We start from the raw sequence: 17,525 nt of genomic DNA, 5'->3' as shown, positions 1-17,525 counted from the left end.
ATACCAACAGATTGCAAATGCAGGAACCACATCGTCCTCCATCCGAACCCCGGAATGAAATGCGCGCAAGTCCATAGCGATACCGAACCGAAGACGATCGTCCGGGTAAAGGTCTTCAGAGACCCCGGCCACATGCAAGTCAACTACCAGGGCATACACACGGAGCGGGACGTTCGTTATAGGTCCTGCTATGGGCCAAGGCGTAGAGAGTGTGTGGCTCGGGTAATAGAGAGGTCGTTTGGAATTACCCGTGCCGCTGAACGTGCTCCAAGCGAAGTCGGTTGTGCCATTACATGGGACCTGTGTTTTATGTGCTCCGCAGGCATCAGTAAGCGTGCGCATGCATATGCACGTGTAAGCGACTTCAGGATGACATTGTGTCGAATCGAGGGTAGAAGCGCGGTGATCGTCCACAAAGAGACGGAACGACTAGCCTGAATATCGTTCGAGATGCTGTTTCATGTGCGGTGGAACGTTCGTGAGGCTTCCTGAGGCATTCATTCAGCCTGTGCGAGGTGTATGGACTTCGCCGGTTGCTCTTTTGATCGACAGCTGCATTCTCAATGTCCATCTCTAGAAGAGTAGATACCCTAACTTGCATTGCATCTGATGAGTTGTCTTCACCCGGGGCAACCATGACGATCGCGCCAGTTCCAATGACTTCTGTATGTCTCTCTAACTTCCAGCTGGCTTTAGTGTCGATTTGGATATTGGTCCAGCTTGAAGCAGCTTTTGTGCGATGGCTATACATTAGTTGTAACAATTAAGCCATGAGTGTTGACTGATTGTAAGTGGGATGGAAGCTGCTGGAAACCAGCAATGAGGATCCAAACGTTGAGGCCGCGCAGCTGTGCCGCAGTATGATGGTGGAGTCGCTGCGATTGATACTCAATGACCTGCCAACACAGCATGTCGCGCCGGCCACATCTGTATGCCAACTCTTCATGACAGCCTTCCAGGATTATAACATCGACAGGGACTCCGTTTTAATGTCTGCTCGAATACTAGACCACATTACGAGCTTGCAGTCGTGCTCTCTTTGCGTTATTCAAGTCAGGCTCGTAGCTTCATCCTCGCTAGTAGATCCGTCTCTGCGCAACTCACTCTTATCATCATTCCTTTTCACCTAATAAGGTGGGAGTTTGATGCAATCCTGTAGGAAATAGACATGTCGCACTGCAAACCTTACGCAGACATCAGCTCTTGTCGTCAACAATCGGCCCAACTTTCGACAGATTGGGATCGATAGGTCTTATCCAAAGATAGCGGAACACGTAGTAAGGTAGCCGGCGAGATGTCGTTCAGCTTCTCAAAGACGTGTGTCGTGAGTGTCAGAAAGGTGGAAGTGTCAACTAGTCGCGTGCTGCATCTGGGCGGTCTTATCTCCGATGTCGCATACGTCATCAGTGGCCAACACTTTCGCGACGCGACTCCAGGGCTGCTTTCATACGCCACAATTGCCATGTGGACCGCGCGTACTACTTGACATATCTGGAGCCCCAAATATCACTTCTGGTCACAGTTTGCGCCCTTCATTAGACCTTGCACGCCCTCTCAAGTTCCTTGGTAGACTGCAATACAAGCCGCGCATCATGGCCTTCCGGATGGGCCGCTTTGTACCCGGGCCTGCCCGCTTTGTACCCAGGCCTTCACGCCTCACACCGCGGCGTCTTTTGTTCATCACATCTGCGGGCGTACTCTTCTGGTTCTTGTTCTTTAGCTTGACCCCAATTACCTCTCCGCTTCCGCCTTATACCGGACCCCATGAGGTTGGCATACTGGATGTCGAGACAGAGGTCCAAAAGAGAACCATCCATGATGCGATACTGAAGGCGACTGGGGAGAAGGCTTTCCAACTGGATACGTTGGCCATCACCTTATACTACCCATCCTCTCTGCCTCTGGCGCCGCCTAGCCAGCGACCATGGGCACGACCGTGGCTGCCTCAACCTGTCTCGCTTATTGGCGAAGGCTATGCTCGCCTTGCCGGAGTGTCGAAATTATCTTCGGTCTTCACCTTCGGCCTCTGGCTCCTTGGTTCAAGCACAGTCATTCCAGGTGTCGTTGATGCACCAATCCTTTCCAGTGCTGAGCAAATTTTGGGCGAAGATGGTAGTGGTGCAGGCGAATTTGGAAAGATCATGAGCGCAGCAGAGCAAGAACATAAAGAGTTAAAACGAGGCGACGGTCTTGGAAGTTTGCCCTGCGTTGTCTTTACGCATGGCATGGCAGGAATGAGCCAGAGTTATGCACACTACCTGGGAAGCATTGCAAGCCACGGCTACGTAGTCGCTGCCATCGAACACCGTGACGGTAGCGGACCCGGTACCATCGTCCACCATCCTGATGGTACGGAGCGAAAAGTCTGGCACATGAAGCTCAAGGACCTAGAAGCCGATCCGCCGATGACCGACCTCGACCTCAAGGCCGCACAGCTCAACTTCCGTGAAGCTGAGATCAGCGAAACCATCAAACTCTTTGCGCAACTCAATGCAGGTGACGCACCGGTCGTGAACCTCAAGCCCGATTCACCGCGGAATGCTTTGCCTGGTTTCAAGAACCGCCTCAACCTGTCAGCAGTCACAGTCGGAGGTCACTCATACGGCGCGACGGGGGCTATGCAAGCACTGAAATCTGCTGGCTCAAAGGCAATGCCTATCAATGGTGGTATTGCCTTAGACCCCGGCAAGGGATCTGGACCCCTGAACAAGGACATCGACGTACCGATACTGGTCATGCAGAGCGGAGAATGGACAGAAAAGCAGACGGCTTTCTACGACGAAGGATGGCACTTTGAAGCCGTGAAGAATATCATCGATAACGTTAAGGAGGGGTGGTTCATGACTTTGTTGGGTACCGCTCACCCGTCTTGTACCGATGCGCCTCTTATCGTTCCTTGGATCATGAACATGGTCACCGGTACGACGCTAAGTAGCAAGGTTGCTCTCAAGGAGTACATCGACGCTTCGGTCGCCTTCTTAGAATACCTGCGGACAGGCGAGAAGAAGGGGGTTTTGGAGAGTGGTGTCACGAACGCTGGAGGGCCTTTCACACACGATAAACCACATGGTAAAGTCCAGGGCCCGGACGGCGCTGACTGGGAGGTTCACACCGTTCCAAAGTCGGAGTAGACTGCGCATCTTTTTGTAACACTATAATACTACAGCAAGTAAACGTGCTTTATCCACCTCTTTGTGCGTGACCGAGCCTTAAGCTGATCCACTCTGTCTCAATGGTACCTACACCAACGACCGCCCATTCCCTAAGCTCTCCTTAGCCATTCTGCCACTCAATCATCAAAAAAAGCGAAGAAAAAACAAGTCATACCACTGGCAGGCAAAGTGATGCACTGTAGTCCTCGACGCATCCCAACCACGCTTTTCAGCCATCGGGCGCATATTCACCCGCTGCGCCTGTGCGTACAATCGCTTTACCACGGGTGATGCCTCAGCCTCGACAAGGCGACACGTGCATAAGATACCTTGATCAATCCGAACCCAAATTCCAATCGAATTGCGCGGTGGTAGCGAATTATCAGTACTGTGATACTCAACTACGACTTTTGATGAGTTGGTGAGGGAACTAGTAATGGGAACAAAGCACTCGCTGACGTGCTCATATATCATGAGTCGTATCTCGGTCGGGAGATCAAGTAGCCGGAATGGCTGGACCGTCTCGTTGGTCGAAGTACGAGACCGTGGCTTTTCATGAAAACGATTCATGATCTCGGGATAGAGGCTAGATTTAGTGTTAGGTATTAGAAGGAGGGAGAGTCTGGTATTGAGGTTGAAGTAGTGGTTGACTGAGTGGATAGCAAAGCAGCCCACCTGTGTTTTCATTACGGATGTCAAGCGCTAGGGTCATGTGTTCAAAGCGGAGTGGTGTGTTAATATTCATCTCATACATCCATTAGTCTCACTTGCCCCACAGCCCAAAGCCCTTACTGCCGCCTCTTGACCTAGGCTGCTGTTTCTTCTTCTTCTCGGGTTTCTCTAATCTCTTACAGCTCACATCCGCCTTTACCATCATGAAACTCTGATCGAAGACATGTCCATTAGCATTACCGCATCGTTCAAGTGCAGGCGCAAGGGCCAATTCTACTCGCCTGCCCTTTGCGCTGCCATTGACGCCATATCCACCACTGCCGTTCTCGTCATCATCTTCATACACATCCTCCATTTCACTGTCGTAGAACCCGTAGCCCCAGTATTGGTCCTTCTTACCGCCGGTGAATGTAACGAAGCGATAGTCGGCGAGCTGGCGCTTCATCTTCAAATCCAACGCAACAGATGCTGAAATGATGGTACCCAGTTGTTCCTTCCCTGAACGCAAAGACTGTGTAGACCAGGGCCGTAGTTTGCGGCGCATGCGACTGCAGAAACGGGATATTCGTTTTAGGACGGGCGCGGCATCGAAAGTGGGACGCCATTTGCCATCTACCTGAGGGACTAGGAGGTTTACGGTCATGGCGCGCCATTGGTGGTATTCTTCGGCTTGGGCTTCGTTCTTAACAGCTGTACCTTGTTAGCATTGTAATCATGAGATTCGCCGGGGGCGGGGTAGCGTACCCTTGCGCAATGTGTCGTTAATCTCGCGCAGCTTCCTGTCTCCCAGTTTGCCTGCCCACACATATCCACTGCCCTTCTGCCAGTTGTTGAATATCTTCTGTTGCAGCTTCATCCAAACGTATGCTTGGATGAGGAGCGGCCGTTCCTCTGGGTGCTTCAGATACGTCTGGTAGTTGTCCGTGAGGTTCCCAAACAGTTCCTTCGCTCCAGTGAGATATGGTCGCTTGCTCGTGGCTTTGATGGGTCCGCCGAAATACTCCTCACTCCATACTCGTATCTCATATCGCAACGCGAGTAGCTCTTCAATCAAAGTGTTCTCTTCAGATTTGTACACGATCGAACGTTTTGCAGGCATCCCATGTGGACCCATGCTCCTCCTCTGCAGCTGTTTCCTCAGCGCATCTCGCTCTTTTGTGACTTGGTAGTACCGCTGTATGAGATCATCTTGGCTGTTACCCCTCGACGCGTCTGGTCGCGATGGGCTTTTGGGCGGTACGAGGGGACTGATAGTCGCGCTCAGTCGTTGCGGGCTGCCCAATGCCGATGATTCGTCGGATGATGTCTCGGCCGATGTCGCTGTAACTTTCTCGAATTTGAGCGGTGGTATGTAGGGCGCCTTCCGTCTATGCCTGGGTATCAGGACCTCCTCGTCAGACCATTCGTCTCCGACTTCGGGGAATGGATAGCCTTCTTGCTCCATTACAGGTGATTCAAGAGTCGATGCAGATTGCGGTTCTTCAATAACTTCGGCGGAGGGGCAGGTCAGTTTGAGCGACTTGAGGGTAGAATGGCGGACGTCTATGAATGCGACTCGGTCAGCGCGCTATATCCCAATAGCCCCAAATGCCCACACGCACCAGGAGATAGAGTCGCCATCTCAACAAAGACTGAGCATGTTTGCCCTTCTGGTATGCGCTCAATGTTGATCCCGCGAGCGGTGAAGCCTCTTGGTAGTCTATGCTGCTATGCGTCCGCGCAGTCTCATCTCAGATCAGCTTCGGACAAGCTCGCAGCGGGGCCGGCGATGTTTATGGCCTTGGGAGAGTAGACGGAATAATCTGGACGAGTTGACGGGCACGCCCTCAGCAAGGAAGATGGCATGGCGCAGGCAAGCTTTGCTGCTATCTAGCCCAGCCTCGCCGCGAAAGGCAGCCCTGGCGGTTCAGCATGAACCACTAAGAGCGGGCAGACGACGAAACGAGCTGCAATCACACCAGTGACGTGTGACGAAGTGCATGCAGACGGCGATGGGTCCACGATTGGGTGAAAAAGAGGAGGCTGTCGGCATCTTCGCTTATCTAGCGTGCGCCTGTCACCTGAACCGCGACGGGACTACTTCGGGATCCACCTGAACCATGTTCTTGCCAGCAACAACACGTATTTTCGTGCTCACTACCGTCTGACACGACATGTCCACGAACTCAATTCTGCTGTCATGGTAACTTGGCAATATACGCAATTTCCGACGCGCCAAAAGCACAGCGCGCAAAGGCCGCTCGGGCGCTCTAGAGGACGATAACAAGCTCCATCCTGGAGTACCAGAATACCTCCGGCCTCCGCATTCTCCACACTGCACATCACCAATCATCTTCGGGTACCTTGCCTAGTACCTTCCCCAGCCCCTTCATTGCAGTAGAGCAGCAGTCACTCCATCCCTTAGCTTCAATGAAGTCCCTGTCTTTGCCCAGCAATTCCCCGGTGGTGGCTCGTTAACCTTGAATGCCACTGAATTACACCTATCACCCCCGGCTTGTAGGTAGTTCCAATTCGAGCAAAGCGCAAGGCATGTATTGAGGTCTAGGACGAAAGCCTTGATCAGTGTCCGCCCGTCGGTGTCAAATCCACAATGCTTGATGAATTCGTATTGTCCTGGATTGCCCCCAGGTGTCCTGGGTGTGAACGATGTACTGTTGCTGGCTGGGCAGTCCGTGGTTGCGAGGGAAGGGGATACGCTCGTGGGTTTAGAGAAGAGGCTCCGTAATCCGGAGGACGTTCGATCACTTGAGCCGCCTGTGCTGGATAGGAGTATAGAGGTTGGCGCGCTGCTCACACATTAGTATACATTTGCCAATGGGTTTCTCCAGGCAAGGGGGAATTACCTCTGCACAGAAGATGGTGGCACATTTTTCCTGTTCCCTTTGACTGCTAGCGAGCCACCTACAGCTCCGCCCACAGACGCAGCGATTACGACAATGCTTACAACGACCAGTATGGACCAGAAGAGCCACGGTTTCAATCCTCCGAACGATTTCGATTGGTTCTCTTTGAGCGTGGGGTTTCTCGTAACGACATGTTGATAAATCCAGGCTTCCTTCCCTTCATCTTCGTGCTCCACAGCGTGCAGGCCTGATCCGACCACGGGGAGACCACCTCCACCACAAGGTTCCGGTAGGTTCTCGCACGCGATGTGTCTCGACATGACGCTGTGAGTAGTATGAATGGGCTCAAGATTGTCTGGCTGCTGTTGACCTTGATCTGGATCTTTGAACGGAAATCCCGTAGATGCAAAGAGCTAAATAAATGTCCAGCATCTATTGAAGGTGTTCGGATTGCATCGGTTCGCTTGGTAGAAGCATGTCTTATTATATGGTTGCGTAAAAGCGCTGGGTGTGTAACAGATACGATGCCACATAGGGGCGGAGATACGAATAGAACTGAACAACATTGCCTGAGAGCAGATATACCATCACACAACGCAACTGTCTATTTGTATCCATTAATCCTACATGAAGATGGGGCTGGGAAAGGTGAGCCTGAGGTATGCTTCCAAGGCTGACTGCAAGTATTGGGTGGGGCGGTTTTTCTAACTTTGACCTGGTCCGAGAACACTGAGGCGTTGCTATCCTCACTGTCGGTTTCCGTTCCAGATTGCCGTCAGTCTCATGGAGCACATGTATCCAGTCAGAAGGTCCGAAGATGCCTCCATTCCCGTGCAAGTCAGCATCTCGCTGGTTCTTACTGAACTGTGGACGATAGGCGCCTCTGCGCCGCCTGTAATAAGCACGTTTTTGTAGAACCCAGTTTATATATATTTTTCGTGTACTGAATGCACCTACGCATATAGAAGTGTAGCCGGCAGATCTGTGGTAAGTGTCGACGAAGCGGAAGGGGGACGTGAACCAGGAGTCAGGAAATCCGAAGTCACAAATTAAGCTTGCGCTTTCGGAAGCGCGATGTAACTCGACTGGGGCAATCGCAAAGCACGGTCAGTCACAACAACTGGCCAACGCTGTTATAGTACCTGTCAACTGAACGAATCGAATACAGCAAATGATTCCTTTCTGTGCTTATGTTTGACCGTCAGATTTTGGAGCTGAAAGCAGTTCTCACCGCGGCAGGACGTTAGCATGTGATACTATGACGACACAGGGTCCACATCCGAAACTGGAGACCTCGAAGCACATTTAGGCTGTCCACGGGAGTGCCATATGAAACTTCCACGTATGTACCGAGGCGTCTGCTGTCAACCTTGGAAAGCATTGGTCGGATAGTTCTCGGAGGAAGATTGTTGATCGTCGCTAAGGCCCAAACGGGTAACGGCGGCCCGTCAGCTAGCGGGGCGAGAATCGCAACGAACACCAAGGCGCGACGGAACCAATTCCTCCCCGGGGGCCGATCCACCCTGTCGAAAACTTCAAGACTCTCATGCAGACTATCGCAAACCGTCCCCGAGCATGGTTGAATCGAAAGTCGGCATATCGTCTAATTCGCCGGGCTCAGCAAGCAAACCCAGCGGAGGACGACATCGCGTCATCTCCTCTTGTTTGACATGTCGGCGCAGGAAAGTCAAATGTGACCACGTTCATCCAGTATGCGGTTCTTGCATGCGAGGAAGTCATGTGTGTACCTGGACAGATCAAATACCGGCATCCACTACTACTGGGCGGATTTCGAAACCCACGGCTGGGGCCACTGGAAAGACCGGAAAAGGCAGTGACGTGCAAGCCCGGTTAGACAGACTCGAATATCTTTTAGAAAAAGCTGTGGCGGGACAGGGGGCGAAATCCACGGCATCCGTACGGTCCAGTGTTGAATTAGACAGGAAAGAAGTGGAGGCGCTGACCCCATCGTCGAATAGTCAGACTTCCCATGGAGGAGGAATCGCTTCTGATGGTGGCGACGGGACTCTCTTGTTGAATGATGGGCAGTCTCAGTTTGTCTCTTCTCTGCATTTTGCATTACTGGCCGATGAGGTGAGTGCCGCTTTTCGACATGACAGAACATCGCTCCGAGTTACACCGAGCGAAAGCTACATTCATTCTTATTGTATTTCTCTGTTTCTGGGAATATTGAACAATACTGATTGAGCTTTAGATACAAGACATCAAGGCCTTGCTTGGTGATAAGACCGACGAAGAGAGGAAGGAAGTGCCGCAAAGCAGTCTGGTTGACCTACTTTCCCTCGGTCGCGCAGGAGCCGGATCAAATCTAGAAAACCTGCTACCGAGCACAAAAGAGCACCGTGACACGCTGCTGGACGTCTACTTCGCAAATGTAGATCCTATGGTGAGAATTACCCATAGGCCAACGGTGGTGCGCAAATTTTCCACCTACAACAATGAAGCACATCCTATGGCCTATGCCATCTACTTCTCTGCGATCAACTCTCTGCCTCCAAAGGTGGTACACAACAAGTTTGGCGAGACAAAGGAATCTCTCCTTGATCGATTTCAGCTGGGTGTTGAGATCTCACTGGCTCGGGAGAACTATCTCACAACATCGAATCTGGAGATATTCCAGGGATTTGTATTATGGTTGACATGCATTACCAGAGAAGAGGATATGGGTAAGTGCAATAGATGCTTATGATTCTGCAACGCTCACACACATAGCAGGAAAAGCGTGGGTTCTGATAGGCATCGCATTTCGCATCGCTTTGAACCAAGGCCTGCACCGTGATCCATCGTTATTCCCGACCGGCTCCATGGACGCTCTGACTATTGAGCTACGTCGGCGTATGTGGCATCAACTAGGGCATTTGGAGTTCCGGGCAGCAGAATGCAAAGGGCAGGAACCGAGCATCACCGAAGACTTCTACACGACGCTATTTCCACGAAACATCAACGATGAGGACCTTGTAGATGGCGCAAGTCCCGGTCCGGCCCCGTATGACGAACCGAAGCTTACTACTATGACGTTCCAACTTGTCCGGTTCAACGGCATGCGAGCTCTACGGCGTATAGTTCAAAGCACTTACCGCCTTGAACGCCGCATGCTGGACTCAGGACTCCATGGAACTGCTCGTCCTGATCCAGCACAAGAACTCAGAGATCTTTATGAGCAGATCAAAGTGATGCTCGACGAAGTTCATGAAGAGAATCAGCGAAAATACTTGCATAACCTTAACCCAGAGGTACCAATGGAGAGGCTGACGCTGGGACTGGCTTCACTGTTGGAGTGGCGTGCCTACTTACTGTTTTGGCTTCGGATGCCGCGTGCTTACCGCGACGTAGTCTTTTCGGACGAGATCCGCCGATCGTACGTTTTAGTCAGGTGCTAATGAGAGAAATAAACGGCTGACAATGCTAGGATCTTCGAGAAGTCAGTAAATTGCGTCGAAACACTAAACGGGGCGGCAGCCGATGTCGATGCTGCTCGCTTCCAATGGCACATTGGTCAGTAACCCCGAAAATACCCAGTGAGATACAAGAGCTAACTTTCAAAGGAGGAATCGCGTCTTTCCAAGCCATTATGCATATCCTATCAGAACTCCGCAACCCCCTCTTCAACGCACCTGACCGCCAACGCGCTCTAAGAGCCCTCCAGATGTCTCGTATCCTGCGCGAGAACAACAGCGCCAAAGCATGGCAAGCAGTCAAAAACATGATCGACAAAGCCGTCTCAGAACACAACCTCTCACCAAGAGGCCCGCCGCAGCCATCGACTACCTACGTCAGCCAACCCATCGTGCCTTCCATTCCCATGCCGCTGAATAACAACGCACCCAACAGCAACACGGGCGTATATCCGGCGATGCAAGGCATCCCAAGCTACGCCTACCAAAACCCGTCTGCAGCTTATAACCAACAGAACATGCCAGGACCATCTCAGCCAGAACCCATGCAGACTCAACCCGACTTGCTGCAGTCCATGCAGTCTATGCAAGACAATGCGCCTTGCTGGGATGACATCAATCTCAACAACATCAATAACATCGTAGGCGACGTACAAGCTAGCACGGATGTAATTCCCGACTTTGATTTCGTAAGTGACCATGACATGATCAGGTAGACGGGGGTCATTTGGCTAACAAAATCAGGGTTTCTGGGGTGACCCTTTTAACTACGAAAATGAACCTGCAGCCATGCCGTTGCAAGATGGCTACTTCCCTCAGTGGAGCGGGGGAATATGAAGGCAACGCAGCAAGTCGTACGAATGACTTTATTCACAACTCCAACCCAAAGAAGCGGTACCGTAGCGCGGTCATTACGTCCACGAGGGGCTCTTACCTACGTAAGAGCAGACGACGGACATTCACTCATCATCTTCGCCAATCACTCTACTCTCAATAATATCTGCCACCGACGCATCATATGGCTTTCTAGACTCCCATGGACCATGCCGTTATTCGCAAGCGAACCGGTGACTCTTTTAGCGCTGTCTCGGTTTTCGACGCGAGTCGGACATGGGCTAAGGAGACCTAATCCACCACTCTTGCTGTTCATGTATTGTGTTTAGTATGGCGTTTGCTGTAGGTCCGCGCTAGATGACGGCTAGAACGGACGGATATGTGCGTGTTGGTATAGAGCTCAAGGCTAATTAGGGTCAGGCGTTCCATAGATCGAACATAGAGGAGCGGGTCTTTGTGATAAGGTTAGCTGTAGGAGTCGAACATCAAGAAAGCATCCGATTACATGGACACGTAAAGACAAGCCGCATGCAGTGTGTTTGTACAAGCCGTCGAATTAAGTTGGCGAATGGCAAAAGCATCAGACGTCCATGTTATACAATTAGCAAGCGCATAGTCGCTCAACCAAGTTCTTGCGTAAAGTGCGAGCGAACCGAACAAGCTCTATCAAGAAAGACAGCTCCCATGCACACCACATGCCTAGAAACCCCGTAGAAACGGCACGCCAGCCCATCTACTCGTCCTTGACACCACCACGGCCCGCACGCTCAGCAGCCTCAATGCTCTTCTTGTCCGTCTTGATCTCGCCGCCGCTCATGGCGCCCATCATACCGCCAGCCGCCTTCCACGGCCTAGCGAGGTCGCCGGTTGCCGGCTGGCCGAAGAGGTGGACCTTGACGAGGTTGCCTTCGAACGCGCCCTTGAGGGGGATGATGGACTGAATGAGGAGCGGGTTGGTGTACTTGAAGTAAAGGTGCATAACGCCCATCATGCCAACACCCATCAGCTGGGCCTTGAAGAGCTCGCGCAGCTTCTGCAGGTCGTAGGCTTTGACGGTGGTAGCGACGAATTTCGGTTCTTCGCCTGAGCCCATCGGGGCCGGCTCGACGTATTTGACAACAGTCATGTCTGTGGTATTTTGTTAGCCGCTGTGTCGGTCTACCCTGGGCTCTTCTTTCCACGCACCATTCTTCTTGTTGATCTGCGCCTGCACGTAGAGGTAGATACCCGCGATGATCAGGTTGGAGACGATGTAGAGCGCGCGCACGCCGTTGAGGACAGTCGGGTCGTCGAAAGGTATCTTCTTGGAGATTTGCATAAATCCCAGGATGATGACCAGGTTGGAACTGTGGTCGAGTTAGCAAACTGTCTTCAACACTGGGCGCAGTGGATCCAGCGTACATTTGCGGGCTGATGGCCATTGTGACGTTGGAAGCGGATTGTTCGGGCGAAGAATTGAAGGTCGCTCTCGCGATCGTTTGACAAGAAGCTCGGGGTAGAGATGTGGTTGCGCGGAACGTGGGTGAGAGGGTAAAGAACAAGCGGGCGACTTTTGTGGTGGGCGAGGGTCATCATTAGCGCGCGACCCAAGAGGCCAGGTTGTTGCCCGCCGCTGGCTAGCCCCAACAGGCATTCACCCTTCTAGTCTTATCTAATGCCTTCTCTAGACACATAGGGCGAGAACGACACAGAAGTTCTGGTGCGCGTCACGAGTATAGAAGGTGCACAGGTCTATGATGGAAGATTGAGAAGGCCATTCGCGCCTTCTGATCGTTCTGATGCAGGGTATCTCATCTATAGTCCCCAACATGCATATGCCATAACAAATCCAATATCAAGCCATACTCTGTATGTTCCAATGACGCCGCGCTAATGATTCAAAACTCCCTCGCCGGCTTCGTAGACACCCAATCGCGAAACGGTGTCACGGCGATGTGCAATGCAAACAACCAACGAACAAACAGAGAGGGATGTCTCCCACGTACACAAATCCTGCCTTCCTCACATCACCAGACATTCGCGATCCGGCCTGTTCTTGTCCTTATTCTTCCCTTTGTCTAGGACTGTACCAGGTTCCCTACTCTTGCTCCTCCGTCTGTCTTTCTTCTCCTTCTTGCTCTTGCTGCCCGACAGACCTGCTTCTTTCTTCTCTTTGGCTGGAGAGTGGCCCTGTTGATCGTTCTCTACGCTCTTCACTTTTTCAATCACAATGTGAGGCTCGTCGCTGGGAGCAGCTTCAGTCGTAACCAGCTTGTCCTTGCTACCGCGTCCCGTTAGCCTCGATAACGTAAGAGACAAACGAGTCTCGCCGCTTGGACTACCTGGTCGACTTCTGTTGTTCCCAGATAACCATATTCGAGAGCCGCGCCGGGATACGGACAAGAAGCTGCTCTTCTGATCATCTGGTGTTTGCGGTTCAGTTCGGCCACGTAGGCTGCCTTCGCCATCCTCGATCGCGGTGCTGCTGCGCCGATTGCTGGACATGCTGGTTCGACTAGCTGGCTCGTCTGTAGAATTGGATTCAGTATGCGGATCTTTGGTGTTGAAGTTGTCGTTCTCTACACCGGCCTCGGCATCTGCGGCTGTTGTAGAGGGCAGGGAAGCCAGCGTTTCTCGTGAAGGGTTCACGGACGGAACTCCTGATTGCGCTTCTGCATATGTGGGCGGATCTCCCCGGGAAGCGAGCTCTTCATCAATAGGCTGCACTTGGTAAAAGAGCAGATACGGTGACTCTTCTCGCAAGGCTGTCTTGATGTCAACTTCAGTCACCCGTTGCGGCGAGAGATCGTCAAAGCGTATCCACTTTTCCAGCTCTTCCTCCGAATCTGATTGCGCGGTGCCAGGTCGTTCGCGAGCGTTGGCACGGACAAGCGCAATATAGTGGCCAGAGTCGACTGACACGCCCCGATGACAGACGACAGACTGGAGGACAAGTTTGAAATTGCCAAACAGCGGACCTTCTTCTTTCATCCGATCATCAGATATGAAGTGAGGTAAACCGATATCGAGCGGAATGTCGATATATGTATTCAGACGCTTTGGAGCGCCGTGCGGTGTCATTGTATATCTCTTCAGGCATATGCCGAGAACCGGACGCTTCACCGAGAAATGCGCGGCGACTTGAGCATCGGTTTTTGGTACATTGTCGGTATACCAGGGGATGAGACTGAAGAACTGCCAGGCCGGCATGAGAATCTCCTTCTTAAGTAGAGAAGCTGATCGTGGTCGGCCGCTGGAGCTATTGTCCAGCATGTCCTCGACATGCTTCTTCTCATCAAACTTGCTCGTTTCCTGTGACTGACGTGTATATCGCTGGCTGAAGATACTATCAGCGCGACGGCGGCCTTGCAGATTTGGTCGCGTTGGAGTTAGTGGTGTGCTTGGCTCGTAAGTCATCGGCGTAGAGACGAGAGGAGTCATCGAGCCCTCCATCTCAATCGTCTCTATATGTATTGTCTCATTCTTCTCAGGATCCTTGTCTACGAATTCTTCGTCTTTGGACTTGATGGATGCTATCGTATTTTGGCGTTGCAGGTATCGCTTGACCTCGATTCTGTTGTTGAAATAGGTTTCCAAACAGTCTTCTAATGTGACAATGTGATCGCCCTCTTGTTCTGGAATGGCGACTTCGAGCAGCCGTTCGTTGACGAACTTGTGGTCGTCTTCCTTGTCTTCACGTCCGGTGTGGTAGATGTCCATCTTGAGGGTGAGTAGCGGCAGCTCGAGCGCACCAGTGATGAAAGTGAAAGCTTCCGAAGCGTCTTGTTGACGGACCTGTGCAGCATCTTCCCATCCGCACTTGGCAAGCGAATCCTGGAGGTGCTTTGTCTACGATGTGCGTTAGCCACGGAGGAGTTGGATACGAGGTAGGTCGTACCAAATCGACCTTGATGAGCTGACCACTCCTCAAGAGATTGACCCATAAGCGCAAGACAGCCGCCAGTTTCTTCCTTGGCTCATCCTCAAAGTTGTCGTACAACATGGCCTCAAAGCTGTCGAGACGCGCGAACATGGCAAACAGCAGTGCGTCCAGATAGCACGTCACCATGTTCCGGTTTATGGCGCCCAGCATGGTCACGTCAGGACTGAAGTCCTTCAGCTCGCCTTCGAGCGATTCGTTGGCGAGCACTAGAAGATCGTAGGCTTTGTCGATGTCGTTGGGGTGCCAGGCGAGGGCATGTTCGGCCTGTTCCTCTCCCATGCTGGTTATGCCGGCGCCTTGTAGGCGTGAAAGGAGCATCTTGACCTGCAGCCGGTTAGCCAGGTTGCATGCAGCCTCGTCCCCCCGCGTACCTTCTTCTCGGACTCATTGTTCGCTGGCGGTCTGGGACCTTCGCTCGTGAATATTCTGTAGAGGTCGGGCGAAGCATTGGTGGATTTGGACTGTAGAGACACATAGTCAGAAGAATGCGATGTGGAAGGTGGATCGGCGTTGGGTGTAAGAGAAGAAGCACGGCATGGTAGCTTCTGGTGTAGAAATAGAAGACTATCCTCTACCGATGTTCGCAGTACAAATGGGAGCTTGTGGTACAGCGTCTCGATGCCGGCAGACAAGCGCCGCTGGCAGCTGGGCGAGTCTTCCGGCAGCGCAACGGCGGCAGGGCATAACAAAGGACTGAGAGAGTTGACAGAAGCGAAGGAGCTCAGGCGTACTTTGGTATGGGCGTGCTTGGACGCGCGCTTCTCATGATGCTTGTCGCGCCGGCTGAGAAAGCGTGACATGCCGTTCATGGTGGTGGACGGTGAAGGCGAGACCCATTCAGTGACGGGAACGCGACGGTGGGTAGCGGGGCAGGCAGCGAGCTTGGGTTCGGTGGTGGAGGAAGGTGCAGACGAGCCCTGCGCCCGGTGGTCGGTGGGGAAGCGAGAGGGTGTTTGGGGGCTGGCTGGCGGCCGATGGGAGTTTGTCGGTGAAAGCGCAATGGTGACGCGCGGTCAAAGGAGCGGCCAGCAGGCAGTGACCTCAACGCAAGACACAAAAAGAAAGATACGAGCGCTGCATGTCCCCGATGCCGATCAGCCGCATTGTCGCGAGCTGACGTCCGACCTGGAGCAGTGGCAGGTGCGGACGAGTGGGGTAGCCCTATTGGCTAGCCGCGGACCCTAGAACCGCCCATCCCTGCCCGCCCTCGCGTCTCGCGTATAGCGTATTCCGAGGAAAAGTCCGTTCGAGACTGTGTCGCATGCTGTGAGGCCCGTACCCACGACGACGCCGCACCACACACCCATGGCACTGCGCGAGCTGCCATTCCGAACGGCCACGGCCCTCTGCAACAGCACCAGACCCGCCATCCGCGCGGCTGTCCCCCTGTGCCGCCGCAATGCCTCGTCCGAAGCAGTCCGCGAAATTGAAGACGCCTCATCATTCGAGGTCCCGCCGCCATCGCAGGAACTGGCAAAGAACTACGACCCCGTAGCGCGGAGTCGGCTGCGGAGGAGAGGAAACAAGCAGCTGCCGCCAAGCAGGTACGGGCGTTGAAGCATGCACCAGCAGACACACAGGCTCATACATACCAGATACCAATACCGATCCCCCAAATACTACCGCGGCCCTCTCCACCCCCACCAGCCACCTCCCGAGTCGGATCCCTCTTCGCGACTCTTCCAGCCTGGACCCTTCAGCCTGTCCCGTCTCGAGCAAACCTACCAGAGCAAGATCGCGTCTGATCTCCTCACCCTCACATATCAGCACTACCCTCCCGGTTACCGCGCTCCCAAGACGGAGCAAAGACTACGAGAATGGACTGGCGACTCCCCGTACTTCAAGAACCGCCCCCTCAGGCCTCCACGAGGTAAGGGTGAGGTGCTCCGGCTGCTTCAAGAGCCCCGCACTTTCCGCAACATTCCCAAGATCACAGGCGTCACAGTCCACTCCATGGTGCCAGAAGCGCAAGAGAACAGCGGGAATCTGCACGTCGCGGGTATGATCCTGCAGGCCATCAGCAATGTACGAGCCGTGTCTCACAAGGCGAGACACAATGTCGTTGGGTGGGGCTTGCGTGCGGGCAGATATGTCTCGGTGACGGCCAAGATGGAGCGGGAAGATGCGGAGCACTTTCTGACAAAACTCATCGATGTGGTCCTGCCAAGGATCAAGGAGTGGAAAGGTGTACCAGGTTCGTCTGGGGACGGACACGGTAACATGAGCTTTGGTCTCACCCCAGACCAACTTGCCCTCTTCCCGGAAATTGAGGTCAACTATGATGCGTGAGTCTGCTGTCCTCTATTAATCTGCGCTCCGACTGACACAGTTCAGATACCCACCAAAGATGATTCCCGGTTGCCACATCACCATCCAAACCGATGCCACCAACAACAAGGACGCACGTCTACTCCTCCAATCCATTGGAATCCCATTCTACGGCAAGCTAAACGACTAAATATCTGTGTCCGACCATTATGTATAAACTGTGTAGAACATGTAAGAATTATTTACGTCTTACGATACATTGCATTCCTCGCATGTATCCATCCCGCATTGTGATTCTATCGAGTCAAAGAAAGATTGTAGTACACCGCACAACGAAGAATGAGAATAACATGGACGATCGTAGATTTGAGCCAGATGAAGCACAAAATAGGCCTCTGTCTAACCATCATGTATGCCC

The 17,525-nt window shown here is 52.8% G+C and overlaps 6 protein-coding genes across 6 annotated transcripts; 3 read left to right on the top strand and 3 right to left on the bottom strand.

The window, feature by feature from the left end:
* Positions 1-1,592: 1,592 nt before the first annotated feature.
* On the top strand, positions 1,593-3,131 carry J4E88_006359 (uncharacterized protein; the record flags this gene model as incomplete). The annotated part of the gene is made up of 1 exon (XM_049399985.1): positions 1,593-3,131. The coding sequence occupies one exon, from the start codon at positions 1,593-1,595 to the stop codon at positions 3,129-3,131; it is 1,539 nt and encodes a 512-aa protein (XP_049254296.1).
* A 784-nt stretch (positions 3,132-3,915) lies between these two features.
* On the bottom strand, positions 3,916-5,268 carry J4E88_006358 (uncharacterized protein; the record flags this gene model as incomplete). The annotated part of the gene is made up of 2 exons (XM_049399984.1): positions 3,916-4,514; positions 4,569-5,268. The coding sequence occupies 2 exons, from the start codon at positions 5,266-5,268 to the stop codon at positions 3,916-3,918; spliced, it is 1,299 nt and encodes a 432-aa protein (XP_049254295.1).
* Positions 5,269-8,780: 3,512 nt separating this feature from the next.
* On the top strand, positions 8,781-10,920 carry J4E88_006357 (uncharacterized protein; the record flags this gene model as incomplete). Its single annotated transcript, XM_049399983.1, has 6 exons — positions 8,781-8,834; positions 8,883-9,354; positions 9,404-10,046; positions 10,098-10,183; positions 10,234-10,772; positions 10,828-10,920. The coding sequence occupies 6 exons, from the start codon at positions 8,781-8,783 to the stop codon at positions 10,918-10,920; spliced, it is 1,887 nt and encodes a 628-aa protein (XP_049254294.1).
* Positions 10,921-11,650: 730 nt separating this feature from the next.
* On the bottom strand, positions 11,651-12,338 carry J4E88_006356 (uncharacterized protein; the record flags this gene model as incomplete). The annotated part of the gene is made up of 3 exons (XM_049399982.1): positions 11,651-12,045; positions 12,103-12,263; positions 12,319-12,338. 3 exons carry the CDS (start codon positions 12,336-12,338, stop codon positions 11,651-11,653), a joined length of 576 nt encoding a protein of 191 aa, XP_049254293.1.
* A 580-nt stretch (positions 12,339-12,918) lies between these two features.
* J4E88_006355 (uncharacterized protein) lies at positions 12,919-15,648 on the bottom strand (the record flags this gene model as incomplete). The annotated part of the gene is made up of 3 exons (XM_049399981.1): positions 12,919-14,745; positions 14,795-15,163; positions 15,211-15,648. 3 exons carry the CDS (start codon positions 15,646-15,648, stop codon positions 12,919-12,921), a joined length of 2,634 nt encoding a protein of 877 aa, XP_049254292.1.
* A 496-nt stretch (positions 15,649-16,144) lies between these two features.
* On the top strand, positions 16,145-17,297 carry J4E88_006354 (uncharacterized protein; the record flags this gene model as incomplete). Its single annotated transcript, XM_049399980.1, has 3 exons — positions 16,145-16,383; positions 16,435-17,124; positions 17,174-17,297. 3 exons carry the CDS (start codon positions 16,145-16,147, stop codon positions 17,295-17,297), a joined length of 1,053 nt encoding a protein of 350 aa, XP_049254291.1.
* Positions 17,298-17,525: the final 228 nt, after the last annotated feature.

Source organism: Alternaria novae-zelandiae (genome assembly GCF_023758075.1).
Source record: "Alternaria novae-zelandiae strain BMP 2774 chromosome Unknown scaffold_12, whole genome shotgun sequence".
NCBI lineage: Eukaryota > Fungi > Ascomycota > Dothideomycetes > Pleosporales > Pleosporaceae > Alternaria > Alternaria novae-zelandiae.
The sequence above is the reverse complement of the archived record's forward strand: the minus strand, read 5'-3'. Positions and strand labels throughout refer to the sequence as shown.